General features: G+C 41.5%; 1 protein-coding gene across 1 annotated transcript in view; it reads right to left on the bottom strand.

Moving 5' to 3' along the window:
• Window positions 1–18,802, bottom strand: part of ABI1 (abl interactor 1) — a gene marked incomplete at its 5' end in the record, with an annotated part of 90,520 nt that overhangs the window by 21,330 nt on the left and 50,388 nt on the right. The window contains 3 exons of the mRNA XM_025206125.1: window positions 1,309–1,449; window positions 6,186–6,286; window positions 7,026–7,040. Of these exons, the coding sequence (XP_025061910.1) occupies window positions 1,309–1,449; window positions 6,186–6,286; window positions 7,026–7,040 (257 nt within the window). The remainder of the gene's footprint in view (window positions 1–1,308; window positions 1,450–6,185; window positions 6,287–7,025; window positions 7,041–18,802) is intronic.

Here is an 18,802-nt window from a genome sequence, read left to right on the forward strand (position 1 = left end):
TCTGAACTGGGAGCCAAGATAATTCCTTCAAAATTAGTGTTCTGACTGCTGAAGACCTTGATCTTGTCACCATGGTTGCAGCTGAATTTCTAGCTGCAGTCTATGTAAAAGATCTTGTGAGACAAGAATGGAGACTTCACAGTAGCTGGCTAAGATTTAACAGGTCTTCACTGCATACTGATTTAGAAATTATTTTATTTTGACGCGTTTCATAGCTGGCAGCAAGCTGTCTCATACATAGAACAATTGTTTTTCCAAGATCCAAAAGGACTCTCTGAATCCTAGAACTATTATTATGCTTTTTAAAACATCAGATTGTTTAAATAACTAACACACCAATCCTTTCTTTAGCAATTCCAAGGACAATAAAACCATTTGCCTTCCTCTATAGTATGGGGCACGGTCCTCTTTCTCTGAACACATAAATCAATCAATTACTTCTCTGCCATTGCGCGAGGAGGGTACTGATAGTGCCCACATTATGTCCACTTTATACACTGCCCTGTGCAGGTCCTTTCACAGCATCCGATTAAGGGAGCTTGTGCTCCTATATGTTTATGCTATACAGGTTTCCCTCGCTTTATGCGGGTTCTGTATGTGCAAATTTACTCTTATGCAATGACCCGTTTTATACCAAAAATTCGTTATATGTGAGGCAAATTCACTCGTACGCAATTGGTGTGATGGAAGTCCTCAGTCTGCTGCTGTGTGTGGTGCATTGTGGGAGTGATGTGCAAAATAGAGTCTCCTGTGTGGAGCTGTGCTCCTTGCTTGTCGTCTGTGATGCACGTTTCTGTAGTTGCCAGCCCCATTATAGTAATATTCACCACCACCTTGTACTTGTGTGTACTGTCTGCTGTTGGTGAGTACCAAAATCATCTTGTAAAAGTGGTAGAAATGGGTCTGGGGGTCAGTACAGTCGAGGTCTTGGAATATATCCCTATTTGTTATATTGTAAAGTGGGCTCCCCTTATGCGAATTTGAGTTATGCACCATTTTCCAGGAACGCATGTACAGCATAAAGCAAGGAAAACCTGTACATCTGATTTACTTCGTCTATAATGGTGAAAATTTACCCTACCTTCTGTATACATTTGAAAAACTGAAACACATGCTAGAGTCAATACATTCAGAGGTACCAAATCTGGAGAGCATTTTCTACAAAGAAGAATCCAAGGTATTTTAAAACTATATCTTTCTTACGTGGATTATGCTCCCAACCTCTGAAGGATCCAGGTATAAAGCTTTTCTACCACCCCAATGAACCAGACCAAAAATGGGTACGGAATCAGCAGCAGCATACTCTACCTGTGGGTTCTTGGTCTCTGGTTCAAGGAAGCTGTTCTTCCTGGACTGTGCTGACTTCCAAGTCTGGCAGGACTGGTCATGTAATCATTAGGAACAGTCGGAGGCTTGACTGGCTCCAGGGTTTTGTAAGGAGTATTTCGTCTGGTCAAAGAAAAAGGGGATGGGAAAGAGAAAAAGATGAAAGGGTCAAGAGGTAGAAAGGATAATTCCTCCGATTAAAAGTAATCAAGCCATTTGTTTTCCTAAACCTTCATAAACAACCACTGTACAGTGACCCACATTACCATAAATAATACACCTCTACAAGCATAAAGTAAAATGGGTGTTCTGCTCTCAGCATACTAGTGTTGCATATTTACAAAGTCACGATTAAAGTTAATTTTAGTCTCATTTCAAAAGTTAAATAACATTTTAATGTTGAGTATGTTAAATAAAACCATAGAAAAAGTATCTTGAAAGTGATTTAGTACTGCAAGACTAAGTTAGACATACCTTTAAAACACACAAATTAATTAAAATATACCCAAATTTATGGTCACAAAATACTCCAGAGGTTACCAGTTATGTAAACTCCAGCATGTACACAGCCTTACAATTGTGCCTGCCAACAACGTTATAATCAAGGGACTGTTAAAACACTTCCCCAAATATAACTCCCTTCAAAATGTAACCATCCGAAAGAATACCCCAAACAAAAAGGGTAACCATATGCTTGACCAGAAATCAGGTATGAGGCTGCACACAAAGAAAGGAACCCAGAAGGCATGACAAAACATTTTTAACTGCACAATATCTTATTAAATCGCCACTTAAAAAGAAGCACCTAATTTTTATAGAGAGTTCTTCATATAATAAATCTTTACGTGGGAGGGAAGCACAGTTATCACCATCACACAAACTGAGGCACCAAGAGATTAAATGACTTGCTCAAAGCCATCCGTCAGATTGCCAGCCAAACTAGATGTAGATAACAGGTCTCCCAAGTTCCAAGGTCTAATGTTCTATCTAGTAAGCCACACTGCCATAAGCTTGCATTATATTTGCTGAAAAACTAGAGGTGCACTGATAAAGATTTACTGATCCAATAGCTGATTTACAGGAATGCAACCTGGGAGTTTGGAGAGCAGCCTCCTGACAAAGTCTGTGTGGGGAGAAGGAGTGTGGGGGAGTGAAGGAGCATGAGGGGGGCAGAACAAAGCCCCCATGGTGAGGAAGGGAGTGGGCAGGGGCAGGGGCTGCCCAGCCAGGACACAGAATGGGACCTCGAGGCCAAGAGCAGGATGGAGCCACGAGTGGTTCATCCAGAGGGTGCAGGGCAGGAGGGTGAAGGAGGGGGCAGTTCTCCACCACTGTGCACACCCCTGAGGAAAGTATGGGGGACACATATCCCCCTGTGTGCAGGGCAAGGGTGGGCTGCCTGCTGCATGTTCAGGGTCAGGGGCTGTGCCAGCCTCTTCCCGATGAAGGGGCTGGGCTCAGATGTGCAAGGTGTGCTGCAATGCTGGGAGGGGTGGCTATGGGGAATTTTGGGGTAGTTATAACCCCCCCGAGCCTCTCCCAGCACTGACCTGCTCAGGGCACTCTTTGCTGCCTTTCCCTCAGGAGCCCTGCCTTTCCCTTGAAAGCAGGAGTGGTGTTGGGGGGGTGCGCACAGCAGCGGGGATGGTGAGCCACCCCCACCTCCCCACAAATGAGTTGCCTGTGGCTCCATCCCACTCCCGACCTCGAGGTCACATTCGCCACCCTGGCCTGGCAGCACCTGCCCAAGCCCCACTCCCTCCCTCCCTCACCATGGGGGCCTCAATCTGCCCCTCCCACAGCCCTTCCCCTCCTCCACACCCCTTCTCCCCCAGAGACTTATCAGCAGGAGGCTGCTCTCCAAACTACCAGGCTGCATTCCTGGCCATATGCATGCTGTAGTTGCACATGGCATTTATCGGTGACACTATCGACCAAAAAAAGCCAACAGCCGATAATGTTAGTTTACCTGTTATCGGTGCCAATCCAATATGCGACTGATATATCGATGCACTTCTATGAACAGCTCTACAGCATAGTAAAAATAAGTAAATAAATAAATATAAAAATCCACCCCTTAATAACCAGACAATCACAGCAAGAATGAATTTGGTGAAGTGAAAAGCAAACAAAGAAAAAGAGCAAAGCCATCACAAAAAAAAGTGTGTTTTGTTCAGTTATCAGCTGATGGCTAAGTACAGACAGTCAAAAAAGCTCAAGGCTGAATCAATTCAATCTCTGCAGGTTAGTCCAAGCTGCGTAAACTGAACTGAGAAGCAAATGAACAGACATTCACTTTTGATTCCGGAAATGCAGAAATGTAGTCACATGCCTGCAGTGGCCCAGGACAGAAGCTGGGGGATGCTAGAGCACACCTCCCTGCTAGCCTGCCCACCTTGTGGCAAAAGGGTTGCGGGAGAGGTGCAAAGCATCCTGGGATGCTGGGGGACTATGAGTTAACTTGAATCTGGAGGGGATCTGGGACAGAAGTTCAATAAACTGATTTAAACTTAAATCAGTTAAAGCTGATACTACATTCATCCAGGTTTATCTTAAAAACTGGTTTTGGCCACTTTGAAAGTGGTTTATGTGCACTGAATTTCTTGTATGTTATAGATTTGAACCAGTTTCTAATCACTCACACAAGTTTGTGTGTAATCTCTGTCCCTATAGCCATAAAGTTTAGTTGCATCATTTTGTGGTATCCTAGCAAACAAGTTTGATTTCAATAGATATTATAGAAAAGCACTTCTCAGGACAGAAACATTAAACCGTTTCTAAGAAAAAAAATAGGCACATCACAATTATGTGCATGAATTATGGTATTTGTGGATTAGTTTGTTTATGCACACACATAGCCACAAAAAGTTTTAAGACGGTGACTGCTATTATTTTTGTTGTGCCAAAATGATTAAATCATGAGAAAATGAAAAAGCCTATGTTCCAGTTAGACCAAGCCAGAAATATGACTGATACCGAAAAGAAAAATGATAAACAAAGACGTTTTGTACATGCTTCTACTAGAAATAACCAAAGTAAAGAACATTAAAAATCCTATCATTATTGTCCTAGCTTAGAGAGACTGGGAATAAGAACTGGAGTCCAAGTCTTAACTCTTCTCTGCACATTTTTGCAAAGGGAGGATGTAGCTACTCCTGCTGTGCGTCTCTGATTTCTCGCGGTTTACTCAGTTCTGCAACTAAAACTCAAAAGACGTTCCCTTTCCAAGGACTAAATCCTAGATTGTCTAGGAAACCTCCTAGTTAAACACATGCTCTCTCCAGGCTCCAGACAGTTCTTTGCCAGCACTCTCCAGACACTAGGATTTGGTTCATTTCCAGAGTTCAATTATTCCTCTTCTCTCCAGTGTGTTTATTGCCAGCACCCCCTGGGGAAGTACAAGGAAATAAAAGCCCTCTCTCCCCTCTAGATTCAGATTCAAGATTCAGACAATGCCTATCCACTCAGCTCACCACGCTTGCTGCATTCCCCTGAGATGCTTCCTGTAGAATCCACCTAGTCAAGACTCTTTGCCAGACTAGGTGCTTCCCTATTCCCCCACCCTGGTCACAGGAAAGATTATCCAGGGATCTTCTGCCACCTGCAGATCTTATTCAATATTGAGCTTGTTGTTTATCATTTCTGCCATCCCCTGATGTGTGGACTTTTCTCTATATCGCTCTCTCTCCTGGGGTATTACATTTCCCAAGATTCCATTAAATGAAAAGGGTATTGTTTCCCAAAAGGATCCCAAACAATTCCCCTCACTGCTGAAAAGCAGCTCTCTGTGGTGGGAAAACACTAATGATCAGGTAGACAACTGAGGCAGAGCACATTACCCAAGAGCAGGGAATGAACTTTCACAAAGCATGAGGCAGCGCATGCACATAGCACTAGTTTGCCTTAAAAAAAGAATGCATTAAACACTTCAATACTAACAAAGATTCAGTGCTCCCCAGACCACTGCAACACTTTGTTTTAGAGGGCTGTGACTTGCCTATTTTTCTTACCCGGCTCTCCAGGTCCCCATCTCAATAGCTGCCTTGCTACTTCACACATTACTCAGCACATCAACTCAGTCAACCAAAACATCCGTCACTGATACACGCACACCAGCCCACCATGACTAGGTTTCCACCTACCCTATACCCAGAGTCCGGGGGGGGGGAAGGGATTCAGAGTTGTGGCAGAGAAGGACCTCTGTTACACAGACTTCTCTTCAGATATCACCCAAAAGACCATACACAATAGGCCAAAAGGCATATTACCCAAGAAACACTATGTCAGGATAAGCTATAATAATTTGCTGAGGTCTCAAGATCACCAGATTTTACCATCTTGAAAGATTACATCAGTGAAACATTTAAAGCATTACAATTTCTATTCAAGTGGGTGCACAAATGAGAATACATCCTCAAGCAACCCAATTTTGCTTAAATACTTCAGCACAGAACAAAGGCAGAAAATGCATTTTCATACCTCTATGCTATCAAGATACAAGTTAACAACAGAGAACCTTAACCCTGAAATCTCCTGCTTTGGAACTTTAAAAATGAGAAAAGCCTTCTCAGAGTCCTTCCGTATTCTAAATATTAGTGGCTAACTCCTATCAGAAATAAAATAATAAATTCAACCTATTGTTAAGTCCATGACAAAATGTTTCCTGAAAGAAAAGCCATTAAAAAAAAGTGTTTGAAAAAACCAAAACAGTACAGTTGTATTGTTTATAAAAAAGTGATGTGCCTGACAGGATGGAGTTACTGGACTCTGCATTCACTCACCAAACTAAGAAACATTAATATCAGCACAATTTAAAACTTCCTCAAATATACAGGCAGGATTACCAGCCTCATTCTTACCCCAGAGTTCCCCGGCCTGACATGGGAGGACTCGGTGGTTTTTGTGTAGGCGGATTTGTTCTTGACAAGGTGCCAGTTCTTGCAGGCTGGTTACTTCCATGCTGAAATGAGGGGAAACATTATTTTATTTTTACCGATACAGCTCTACTATTGACAGTTATTTTGTTGTGTAAGAATATGAAATGAGGATTCCCAGACAGCTGTAAAACAGCAAGTTCTTTTAGCTGCACATAGAAAAAGCACCATTAAAAACAAGGATTAAAATGTGAGCTTTACATTGTCTCTGCTATTATTTTAAGATGGAGGCACATCTGAAACTTAAGTAATGGACAGGTAATAATTGATTCACGTGCAAAATTCTGTTTCCTTCTTTTCTTTGAAAGAATGTTGCAGCCATGTTCATGCCAATTCAAGTGTGATTATTTTAAATAAAAATTAAGGCTGACTGTACAATCTCATCTGGCTTTGACCAATATTCCTCATCCAGTTTTGCTCAGCTCTTTGACTAGCAGTCATGCAGATTGTCTGGGAAACCTCCTGTAAAAAAATGTAAGTGAATAGGATCAAGGCATCTACTGAATCAGAGCAAAGCACTAACACATGTTAGAGAAATTAATGTAACTAGATATAAATGCAAGTGTCAATATATCACTGATATATTAACACACCTCAGCTAATTGCTGCAAATCTGAACTGAAATACAGCATGTTTAAATCTAAAAAACCTATGAAAAGCAGAGCGGTATAGGAGAGCACTAGTTTTCAGTTTTAATGGTTCTGCAGCCTCTACTATCAAATACAGTGAGGCACTCTGGGTCAAATGAGAAATAACTCTTCTTACCTTGGCTTTTAGCCACTTAACGTTGGCAAAAAAGGGGGGAAAAAAGTAGAAATTAATGGCAAATCCATCACAACTGACAGGACAGATTAAAACTACAATTAATTACAAAAATTCAAATTTCCCTATTGATAATTAGCTACTACATTCCAGATACAATATATATGTAGGCTCAAAAGCAGGCACACAACATAAGCCATAATTAACTGGCACCCTCAAATTGAAATTTTACATTTATCAAAATTAAAAACAAAATTAAACTTTTCTACACTTATTTGCTGCTGCAATGAACAAAGATGCATGGAAGCAAACCTCTTCATGGCCAGCCAGTCTCACTCCTCCCCACTGCCAATCATGAGACTGTAAAGCCAGTTTAATGCGTTTGACTAACATTATCCAACTCCAACACTATGCTTACTAAAAAGTTCCAGTTCACATGCACACTGAACACTATATCACCTAGTGCAGAATATATTCAGTTTGACATTTAATCTCCATGTATTTTGGAAAACTTCTAGCTGCTGCACTGAATGATAGAAACAGATGAAGGGAGTTCTCATGTGTTACAAGCAGAGCCTTTCACCTCAACGTTACTGAGTGAAATGCAACCTAAATCAGTACTGTAGTACAATTTGCCAGCTCAAAATAATTGATACTATTAAACAGTCAGGGGTCAGGAGATTCCTAATCTTTATGAGGTTCTTAGTCTTCACGGTTGCAGAGAAAAACATTAAAACACGGCCTCACGTTACGCTTAAGGGGCCAGAAACAGAAGATAAATTTGAGGTTTCTTTAATAATTAAAAAAACTGGTGTTTTTGGAAGTCTAACCTAAAAGATAGCCAAGCCAATAACAACAAGAAGTTATCTGTTGAATTTCTGGAAGCAGACTAGCATTTTCTGTCCCTAGTATTAATGGTCCCTATTGTGACAAGAAAGTCACTACACAAATACGTACCCTTCCTGGTAGTTTCAGGAATAGTCAAGATATAGTAATAATGAATGTCCTAGATGTGGTCCTCCCAGAGTGGACTGAAATTTGTCATCAAATTGAAGTAGTTTATATCAGTGGTTCTCAACCCTTTTTGTACCAGGACCCATTTGTAAACATCAATGGCCAGTCCCAACCCAGTGGCCCTCACTCCCAACCCACTGTCCCCTGCCCCCCATTTGGGGTAGGGGGTGGGTGTGAGGAGCAGGTGGGGGAGGAGGGGTGTGGGATATGGGGGACTCCCAAGCAGCCTCTTGCAGGCTTGAACTCTGCTGGCCTGCAAGGGAAAAGGCTCTCTCACATTTTTATCCTTTAAAGAAGAATCCATTTTTTAAGTTTGTGACCCTTTCGCATATTCTTGCGATTTTACACTTTTTTTTCCATGAACCCCTTTTTTTTTTCCCCCCCCCACTTTTGGGGTGTGAACCACAGGTTGAGAAACACTGGTTTATACTACCCCTCCCTGCCCTAACATATCCGCTCTATAGGAAGAAAAGTAGGGGCTCCAGGACTGACTTGGTAGTTTGGTTTTTAATGCTCAATTTTTATTTTTTTTTTTAACATAACATCATAAAACCATTTATCAACAAGTTTGATTTCTTCACCTGTAGATTACATGCCCCTTCTCTATATTTTGCTAGCTGCTAAGGTCAATAGCATAAAGCAAGGAATTTTGCTGTTCAATGGATCAGAAAGTAAAATAACTAGTCTCCTTGGAAGCCATAGTTCATAACCTTTCAGCTAATGACTAAGAGAAAATATAGCATGTCAGACTCAGGATTCCTGCCCAACCTGTTTTAGCAGTTAAAGTCTTCCTCTCTCAACAAAGACATGAATGACATCAGTCATCCACACTGAGTCTTTGCTGCACCCCCTCTCTTTTTACTCTCCGCTATACTCTGCCTCCTTTGCAGCTCCAGAACAGATGCACTGTCAATTGCTGATGTAAAGTGCTGACTCTTCGGCTACAAAAACGTAGGGCCTTGTCTACTATACTTGCATATACTGTCCAGCAGTTCCTGGATTTTACTCCTAGTTCCGCCTGACTCACTATGTGACCTTAATCTTTGTTTTCTCGCCACAAAAGCATGATAATACTTCTACAACTTACAGGAGAGGTATGGAGAATTGTCACAGCGCCTTGAACAAGAAAAGCGCTAAGCATCCTCAGTACTCCGTTCACTCTGCTGCCGCTAATACAATGCAGGGTCACGTGGCTGGGAACGCAGAGAGAAAGAATACGAGGGAAACAAGAGACAGTCTAGTGGAATGGAAAGCCTGGTTCAGAAAGATGACAGGAGTAATTGGGGGGGAGGGGGGGGAGAAGTACAAATCAATTCCCACTGGCATGAAACATGTGGCTGCTTAACCACTGTTAGTTAATTAAGTGGGAAAAGGCATCATCATCTAGTATTATTTATTGGCTGGGCTGGGGGTGGGGGGCATGAAATCAATTTGTTAGCATTTTTTTTTTTTAATCAGGAACCCACTAATATTTGAATGCCACATCTCTTCAATCCCAAAGTTTCAGAGAACACTCTAGGCACAAATAACCAGAGCCCTGTTAGTCTAAAGGGAGGAAAAGAAAAAGTCAGGAAACCAAAAGGTAGAAAAATCAGATACCTGAAGCCCTTGCCATCCGTTTCATACAACCACAGAGTCAAGCTGCTCTGCGCTGATGAAACAGTTGGTTGATGGCACTAATTAACACCTTCCAACACACTATCCCACCTCCTCTTGGACTATCCTCCAACTGCAGTTTAAAACACCATCCTGAAGGATTTATTTGTCAGATAAACAGTGGTGAGGGCAAGAGAGAAGGGAACATTGATGTACATAAAGTCACAGCACCACACAGAGGCAACTACTCAACTTCTAGCTTTGGTTGTAATGTGTACAGAGCAGCATGGCTTGTTTTGGCATAGTGCTGCTTGGCATGGTAAAGTTAACCATAGAACCATTTCCTTAGAGAGAAAGGACAGAGTCCCTTCAAGTATGCAGCGTGTGAGGAAAGGTTCCCAGACCAAGGCTGTGCTGTCAAATCCCCTACCAAGCTGCCAAAACCTGACCTGCTGTTCACTAGACCTTTTACCTTCACAGAAATCTGTTGGCCTGTCCTCAGAGACCCTGTTGTTTAAATAGTGGATGCAAGAATAATCACAGACCAAGGATGATGCAAAAGGAAATCAGACCAATGAAGGCAGGATTAGATTTATTTTCAAGCTTTTGTGGTCTAGTGTTCAAGGGGATGGAGGACTGAGGCCTTTGATTGGCAATATTCTTCAACATGCCTTTAATTCCAAAAGTTCCCATTCTCAAGCAATGGTATAGGGGCATGTTCGTTGCAATGAAGGAAACCAGAATGCCACTGCTCAAATCATAACGTCTGGAAAAAAAACAGGAATTACATACTTGGTATGCTTCTCCCAAGTTGTGCAAATAACTGAATAAAAAGATACAAAAGCCCATTGTGTACAACACAGCTTTGGGATGGAGCCCTGCCCCGCTCCAGTCAACAAGAGTTTTAACCATCATGGTGAAAACAGGGCCAAAACTTCGGCCTGTAGAATAACTGCATCACAAGTACAGCGAGCAGGAACAACAGCTGAATTTAAAAAGTCAAATTCAGAGTGTATTGTACCACACCTGCTACTAAAAGCAGCTAAGACCATCCAATCTAAATACTGAACTAGACAAAAGTGACAAGTTTAAATGCTGTTAAAGATATGGCCCATGGAACAGTGTAATCTAGCTCATGGGGCCAGATATTTGGCAGTGGGGCTAGTGGTGCCAAATGTAAATTCCCATCATTCCCACAGCTGCAACCATCACTATTTCCCACCTGCAGACAGGCATGCAGGCCAGATGATACCTGGATCTGGCTGGTGGGGAGTTTCATAACAAGGTGAGCAGCAGCTGCCACAGCTCCATGAAACAGCAATTAACATTAGCACCCCTTTCCCCACTGCTGCATTTTCAGCTTCAGAGGCAGCCCTAAAGGCCCATAGACCAGCCCCATGCTGCTACTCCTGCTCTAAGGGAAACTGCAGCCAGCTCAGTCTACACTGATAACCAGTTTCCTTCACCACACAGGATTTTAGTACTTTTGTAACATAGACATATTAGTCAGCCTTAAATCCGATTACCCTTAACGAGAAAATAGTCACCAACTGAAGCAAAAAGGCATGACTGGTTTTGGTTGCTATTTGCTTAGCCTCCCTTTAAAAAGGGTGTTTTCCTTACTATTCAAGCAAAAATATATCTATCAGGTCCATGGCCTATGCAAAGGCCACTGGACTTGGGCTTGACACTTTTTGGAAACCCCTTCTATTATCACAGCAATGGCCAGAGAACTGAATTCTCCCAAAGACTTCTGAAACTTCCCTGAAGATCCTGCATATTTAGAGTCTTTCTACTTTAAGGTTAAGTAGATGGATCATTTTTAGATTATCAAAAGAACAGGTACTGGGAACTGGAAGGGAAGTCATAAGCTGCTATATGGGTACCATGGCATATGAGAGAAACAATAAATGCCTAAGAGCTGGCCTTGGGCAGCGGGGTTTAGGAAGGAGAAGAGGAGGGTATATGAATAACCCAGAAGTTAGATTTTTTTTGTGGGAGCCAGAAGTTCTGGATACACTTTCTGCAACTAACAGTGTAACTAAGCAAATAACTCTATTCTGGTATCAATGAAAATGAACCAAACCCTTCCCTCACTCAGAGGGTACAGCACAACTTAAAAAGGGCAGTGTCAGTTCCATGTAGGCTCTAAAACAAAATTTAACAGAACTGAATGAACATCGGCAGTAACCATAATATTCACTGAAAGCTATTTTTAGACTAGCAACTTCTCCCTGTATTATTTGCAGCCTAATAATTACAGACGCCTGTTAACACAGAGTAACCAGATGCAGACTATTAACAACCGATATGGACACTCATTGTTGTCCAAGCCAAGAAAGAAAAGCCAAGTCCATTTTTTTTTAAACTATTTCACTTTATTACTCTAAGCTCCTATTAGAATAGCAGTAACAAAAGTTTTGGTTTTGAATGATGTGCAACGTATCTTGATATTGTTCTGTTACTATTTGTAAAGCATGTAAATGAAAGTTTGTTCCATGATTCTTTGAAAGGTTCTATGTTATTGGAAAGTATTACAGTATAACCTCATAAATCCGGCATGCTTGGGACTGACCACCTGCCAGAAAATGCCGGATTTCTGAAACGTAAGTACAGTGTGTGGAGCTGGGGGGGGGAGGGAGGGAGAGGAGAGGAGAGGAGAGGAGAGGTGGCAGCCAGTTGCAAGGGGGGTAGGGGCAGCCGGTCGCTGCCCAGATGCAGAGAGGGAAACTTGCGTGTGGCAGCAGCCAGCCGCCGCATCCACCACTCCACATCACCGCTCCGCACATGGCTGTGGCTCTGGGACTGGCCACCGAAGTGCTGGGTTTCTGAGAATTCCAGATTTATGAAGTTATACTGTATATTAATTTTTATGTTTCTGGAACATTTCAATATTGCCAACTCCAAGCATTCAAAGACTACGAGCAAGGTTGCCAAAATGAAGTTAACTTAAAATATATTAGATTAAATTTTGCTTAAAAAAAAAAAAAGATAAATAAACAAAACCAATCAGAGTTCACACATCCAATATTTGCTCTGCAACCAGGGAGAACTAGAAATTCACTTTGAATGTTAGCTTTCATAATTTTAATCAACTCTCCAGTAACTGGTGCTTAAGAGAAAAAGCACCAAATATGAGTTTAATTACATCTCATTAGTGCTGACATTACAGAAGTTTTAATTAAACTTTAGAAAAAATGTCTTTCACCCTCTAGCAGTCTGTGCTGTTTGGTGATAACTCCTGTGAATGAGGTCAGGACAGAAGCATAATTGACTAGATGACCTTCTTTGAAGTACTAGTATCTGACATGAACAAATAGGGGAATGAAAATCCAGTCTCAGGATCACTTATTTACTGTTTGCAGAACAATTTGCTTAAATCATTTTAATAACTTACTACACAAAGTATGGTTAATGCTGCACTAGATCCCAAATTCAATAGCTTACTTAAAAAAAAAAGAAAGCAAACAAGCATACAGAAATTTTTCCTAATTGTTTTGCCTTTTGCTTCCCTTTATTTTTCATGTCCTTGTGACAAAGTATTTAGCAGAAGTCACAGATTCATTGAAATCTAACAGGCTGCACCATGAGTGCTTCTGCTATGGCCTTAAACTTGTGACCTCTGGGTTGTAAACCATGCGACTTAGCACCCATGCCACCCTAACCCCTTGCTTTACACAGATGAACATACATCTGAGAAATGCAACAATGACATCTGTTAGTGACAGTCACGTAACTCTAGGTACATTTTATTTTTCAGGGACTTGAGGTGTTTTGGCCTCATCCCAAATTTAAATTTTCCCCCTCCTCATTCAACATCTTTCCCGGGTCTATGCCCAATTAGCAAGTCTCCATGTCTTAATAGTTACTCACATCTTCTCACAACCAAGGACAAAAATGTCTCAGACAGATCATTTTAGAATTCTCCCAAAATCTATAGTCTCTCCACCTAAAATGCTCAGGCTCTGTATACAAGAACCACTACTTGAATAAAATTAATTCAATCCATTTTAAATTACTATTTAACCTATCTGTATATAAGCATCATTCCCATTTATTTCTTAATCTCCATTCTGAAAAAAACATGGACCACAATATCCTGCTGGCTTCAATTTTACCTGCTTTTTATTCTTCAGAAGGAATATTTTTTAAATTCTGAAACCAACTTCTTCTATTAAACAAGCACAATTATTTTAGTTTCCATATTTTTAAACACAAATCTTTTAGCTAATTCACAGATTTTGATCTATTTATTTCCTTAGATGCTACAATATTTTTCTCCACAAGAAGGAGGAAGAGAAGATAACTGTTAACAAGGTTGTATCTAATAACTATTTAAAACCAGGGGCTTTATATATGAAAGAAGCTGTTCATGGTGGGACAGCGTTTTGATTCCCCAGAGTGACTTCAGCTGTGTTTCTCTACTCCCATTCCAAGAAGGTGACAACTGAGCAACTATTTAACATCCAGCAGCAGCCTATCAAACTGCTTGTATGTCCATTATTTCTTGCTGCCATTTAAACAACAAAGGACAAGAATCACTAAGACGCACATTATCTCAAGATGAGCTGTTTAAAAGTCAAAACACAAAACCAAAATATCTGACCATTTTTTTTAGTAAAAAAAAAAAACAACCTGCAGTGGGGCTGAGGAGGGGAAACAGTTTTCCTCACTGAGGAAAGGAATTTCCGTTATCCCTGCAGGGCCTGAGTATAAAGGGCATTATTATGAAACAGAGTTGGGGAACAGAGCCTGAAAATAGCGCTAGCCTACAAGCCACAAATATGATAAGTAGGTGTATCCTTGGCCAAATCTGCACTAGTCTGTCCCACACCGCGATGCCTACATCCCACACAGCACCAAAGCTCCGCAAGAATCTAGGATGCCACTGCCTGAACTTTGCTAGGACAAAGTTCAGATTCACTAGATTTACTAGTGAGAGATGAAATAGCAACAGTGGGCAAGAGTTTGCACTACAAGAAGTGGCATTAATTCCCAGAGGGATTTCCCCAGCAGGAAGGAAACATACTGAAGAGACCAGTTGCTACAATAGAGCATTGGTCAACTGCACAAAAAGTTGCCCGACTCACAGAAAAAAAGTCCTTCCTCCCTACACGCGTCTACTTTTGCTCCTCTTCCTCAGCACAAGGGAGACGCATCTGGATAAGACACTAAAGTGTGGTCAGTTGCATTGAGGCAACTTACTTTTTGTGTATAATATTTTTGCATTCTCTTGGTGAAGAGCCTGTTGGCTCCATGTGAAGAAGCATTTGCTCTGGGGAGTTACAACACAAGTTTAATCCACAGGTTTTTTTTTAGATGAAATAAGAATCAAAGTTTATTTACACATTTCAAAACAAGCAGTTCTAAGACTACCAACTGCAGTATGCTTAAAATTGTTAGGGTTTTTAAAGTAATTTTTGCATAAAGCCACTAAAAACAAAATTAGACAGGCTGTGTTTCACCCTATATGCTGGTCTCCTTTTTCCACATCTTTTACCTTCCTGTTTTGTTAAATCACGCTAACAGTAATAAGTTTGCATTTAAAGGATAAACAACGTGGCATCTAAACATTACTTGGGCCACCTACAGAAATTCAGTTTCTCTTGGGAGAGTCATTGCTCTCCCAGGAAAAATCATGAGTACACAGATATTCAGAATCTTTCTCCCGGAGCAAAAATGACCACTCCAAAAAACAAATACAAAAAAAAAAAAACTTGGGAACAACCAGGGTTGTCACTCTCAGGACAGTTTCTCCTGGGAGAGAAAATGTCTGTACAACTTAACCTTGAGAAAAGCCACAGCAGAATCCTCCCCCAGGGTACTTTGCGCCCCCTTCCACCCGGCCCCAAATAGTGTGATGCTCAAACTGGATTTTATTACTTCAGCAGAGCATGAACCCCTTCACAATCCCATATTGTGCTGCATGGAGAGACAGGCTGACAAAGCAGTCTGAGTCAGCCAGTGAGGAATATCTTGCACACTGCTGCCATCTGTCACCAGGCAGACAGAGGGAACCTATAGATCATACCAAGATGTGTGCACATAGCTGAGCAGTATCAGCACTGCAAACTTTGCGCTCTTCAGGGGCTCAGCATTCAAATGTTTGTTTAGGCATTTCCAGACATTTTTCTATCAGAAGAACAAACCCAGGAGAATTCTCCCAGGTCACCTGAACATCTATATGCAGCCTTAGTTAATATTTATTCAAGTGACTTCTTTCTTGTATTATTTCAATTTTATTAGCAGAGTCTATGACACATCAGGGTTACACAGCTGGTAAGCCTGTGGCAGTGCCGGCGTCCAGTCAAGGACAGGGAAGTACCCATACAACCTTAAGCAGTTTTCATTAACAAATGGAAGAACTTGTAGTCAAGAGTACAGGGCTAACAGCAGTGAAACCTCAAGTCATCTTTTTCCACATACTGAGTTGAGAGGAATCTGCAGTATAACTCTCTCCATATCAGTCACCAACTAAGTCACCCATAATCTAGACAGAGCATTCCTTGCTATCTCTCAATTCACAGCAAAACTGGGCCTTAAGAACAAAGAATACTAACTCTGTCAGATACTGTACATTATTTATTTGTGCCAACTCCTGCCCATTAGGAATTGTTTCAAGACTGTCAATTTAATTACAGAAAGAAAACTGACATTAGACTCAGACCCAGAGGTAGAAAGCTTTTGGAAGAGGGATATCTAGCTTTTTGTATCCAAGACTGAAGGCAGAACACATAACCTCCTTTACAGAAATAAAGTCAGTGCCACACGCTACAAGAGAGAGGAAAATATATGGGCAAGCATTGATGATCGTCACCTGGAGATGCTCTCCCTTATACCCAGCTGCAGGGAAGAGTAGGTTGACACCTGCATTTAATGGAACTGAAGGTATCAGTGCCTTATTCAATGACAGGGGTATACAGATTGGCTGGCAAATTCAACATTTGGATAATGAACTGACTCATGCAGAGCCAAAGGCATCATCTTTCAACAGTCACAAATAGCAGGGTTGATAAAGATGGCACTTAGCCAAGCAGGCACTACAGAAATAACGGCATGATATAGTTAATGCAACATACTACAAATCACTACATCTAACTTGTGGATTTATTTTAGGGATAGTTTCTAAATATAATCAATCAAATTACCAGGATAGGCTAACTGGCTAGCAGATGGCAAATATTCCTATAATTGCAAAGAACAATTAAAAGTAGGCCATTTGTCAGGGAACAAAAAGATTGTCGGTGTCAACTTGTAGGTTATTTTTCCTGAATAAATAGGAGCATGTTACCAAGAGAGACGGCCAAAAACCAGAACTGTACAAGTTTAACAATTCTGGGGTCTATTAATCAAACACTTTGTTTATGAGAATACAAGACATGAACAGCTCAGCAATGCAGCAGCTTCAGACATTAGGAGCGATTAATTTAATTTTAGGGTCTTCTAAAAGCATCTATCACTGTAGCATTTAAAATGCGGAGTCCAGATGGTTGGCATTGGATTCTGACACCCTTCCCATGGACTCAATCTACTTTTCCTATCACATGACAGCCCTCTATTTAAAAAAAATAAAGCCAAAAAACCCCCTCACCTTCAATAATGTCAAATGGATTTGATTATATGGACATTCAGAGCATTTCTTTCATGCTCTACTACCAGGCACTATGTTTGCTGCTTTGATTCAGTCTCCCAGTGCAAAGCAGCTCTAAACCTATGGATTTGGCTCCCAAATGGTCTCTATGTCAACAAATCCTTAAGTAGTATAGCACTGCTATAATTCCTGTGCTTTAAAGCCGTTGCCAGCTGATACAGGTGACAGCATTCTTCTAACCCATGCTGGGGACTAGCCAATACTAAGAGTGCCAAGGCAACAATTAAAAAGGACACTTTGGCATCCCCTTAATACCCTCTATTTTTAGTTACACTGAGTACTCCTCTGACACAGGCACAGATCTGGTCCTAGAAGCTAAGCAGTACCGCACAGTACTACTAGACTGATGCAACTGCTTGTCTGATTTACCTGGCAGTCCAAGAAATGTGCTGGTCAAGATCCTGAATGAAAGTTTTTTAAATGCAAGTCAAGGAAAGATTTCCGTTAACTAAACAGACCATAGGCCAGCTCAGGAAAAATAAGGAGTGTTATTATTACTAGCCAAAGAAAGATGCACAGATCACAAGTTACCATGTTGATTAATCTCACCTAATTAAAAAAGAGGTAGTTAGCTGTGTTAGTTATCTAACAAAGTAGGTTGTCACCTGCAAAAGCTTATGCCTTTAAAGTAGTCTTCTAAAGTGCCACCCCTGCCTTGCCTTCCATCTAACTGTAGAAAAAAAGCAGTTTGGCAAAGACATGGGTGAAGATCCTCAGAAGAACTAGATTCGGGGCTCCTGAGGCAACTCTCAGAGACCATAAAAACTAAGGAGGCAGTAGTCATGGCGGACCGAAACTACCCAGACATCTGCTGGGAGACCCAGACAGCAAAGTCCCATTGTTCATGCACGTTCCTATCCTGTGTACAGGACCTCCACCTGACGCAGGAGGTACGTGGTCCCACTAGGGGGAATGCCTTACTGGACCTGGTATTGGCAACAGGGGATGATATGGTAGGGGACCTACAGATTGGTAGTCACCTGGGGGACAGTGATCACCAAATAATAGATTTCATCATAAGACGTCAAGTGGGTAAGGTAACTAGTAGGGTGAAAGTGCTAGACTTTAGGAAAGCTGATTTCAATGAGCTCAGGAGATCAGTCAAGGACGCACTGCAGAGTAGGAGTTTTGAAGAGATGGGAGCCCAGGAAGGGTGGCTGTACCTTAAGGAAATGATCCTTCGGGCACAGAGGGAGACGATCCCGATGCAAGGAAAAAGAGGGAAAGGGGCCAGGAGGCTTCCTTGGCTGACCAGAGAAATCCAGGGCAGCCTACAGGCCAAAAGGGGAGCACATAAAAAGTGGAAACAGGGATAGATCACCAAAGACGAGTATACCTCCTCTGCTCGTGCTTGCAGGGAGGCAGTTAGATGGGCCAAAGCTACCACGGAGCTGAGGATGGCATCCCAAGTAAAGGATAACAAAAAATTGTTTTTTAGATATATAGGGAGCAAAAGGAAGGCCCAGGGTGGAATAGGACCCCTACTAAATGGGCAGAAGCAATTGGTGACAGACAGGGG

Source organism: Alligator sinensis, unplaced genomic scaffold (assembly GCF_000455745.1).
Source record: "Alligator sinensis unplaced genomic scaffold, ASM45574v1 scaffold455_1, whole genome shotgun sequence".
Classification (NCBI taxonomy): Eukaryota; Metazoa; Chordata; order Crocodylia; family Alligatoridae; genus Alligator; species Alligator sinensis.